The sequence below is a fragment of the Lottia gigantea genome (assembly GCF_000327385.1).
Source record: "Lottia gigantea unplaced genomic scaffold LOTGIsca_30, whole genome shotgun sequence".
NCBI classification, from domain to species: Eukaryota; Metazoa; Mollusca; class Gastropoda; family Lottiidae; genus Lottia; species Lottia gigantea.
In genome coordinates, this window is record NW_008708987.1 from 1921352 (window position 1) to 1922416 (window position 1065).

The 1065-nt window shown below is 40.8% G+C and overlaps 1 protein-coding gene across 1 annotated transcript; it reads left to right on the top strand.

The window, feature by feature from the left end:
* Window positions 1-349: 349 nt before the first annotated feature.
* On the top strand, window positions 350-689 carry LOTGIDRAFT_70713 (hypothetical protein; the record flags this gene model as incomplete). Its single annotated transcript, XM_009057425.1, has 2 exons — window positions 350-484; window positions 654-689. Coding segments are annotated over 2 exons (171 nt in total), but the record flags the coding sequence as incomplete, so codon positions are not given.
* Between the last annotated feature and the right edge of the window lie 376 nt (window positions 690-1065).

Below are 1065 nucleotides of genomic sequence, written 5' to 3' on the forward strand. Positions count from 1 at the left end.
ATTAGCTAAATAACAACATCAAAGAATGTTGGGCGATTTCGTTATCATGAGCCAAGAATTAAATCTACAAGAAAGGGCATCGAAATGATGATTGTTATGAATTTTATAAGAAGATCCCATTTCACTAGAACCCACTCTCATAACATTGTTGTTTTGCTCTTTTTCAGATGTTTCAGTCGATGGGCTAACCAGTGATTCAGATTTATCACGAACTGTCGATTCCGGTAACAGTTCCCTTGGCTCTGATTTGTCTACGTCCATCTCACCTAAACCAGATCCAGTGGTAAAACCGAAACCGGTTGAGAAACCAGAACCTGTTACTAAAGTAACGCCAGAACCATTATACAAGAAGAAAGCCCGAACCAATTACACACCGGAACAAGTTCGAGGCCTCGAAAAGGTATTCCTGGAAACACCCTACCCAGAACCAGAAGCCATGGAAAAACTCTCAAAAGAACTTGAAATCCCAGAACAGAAATTAAAGGTAAGAAACTCATCTGATCAATATTTTGTCGTGGTAACTTGAAAAAGAAGTCCCAGTGTTGTACGAAATATTGACGATTTGATGAAACTACAAAAATTTCACAGTTCAATAAATCATCGAATCTATAAAATTATTCATAAGTTTTAATATTCTGGTCTCTTTATTTTAGGTCTGGTTCCAAAACAAACGTGCTCGATGGAGGCGACGAGTCCAAGACAATAAACACATGGCTGCAACAGTTCCACAAGTCTACATGCCACCAATGATGTCGCCTTATGGTTTCATTCCAACGCCTACAATGGCACCAGCTAATCCTATGATGCCTGGTTCCTACTATGCCTACCAACAAGCAGCCGCGGCTAATTCCTTCTCTAACTCGCCGATACAGAAATATGGGTTCCCTTGCATGTATTAAGAAGATCTTCCATATCAAGACGTTCGCAGGATCGAGCTCGGAACCCTAAGGGTATCTGATTATCCATGACACATGGGATGATGGGTAAGGACGAGACATCGTTACTGCCTTTGGGAAAGAGTGTTATTAGCACGTGAAAGAGACATTAGACGCTAATGCAGTGAAC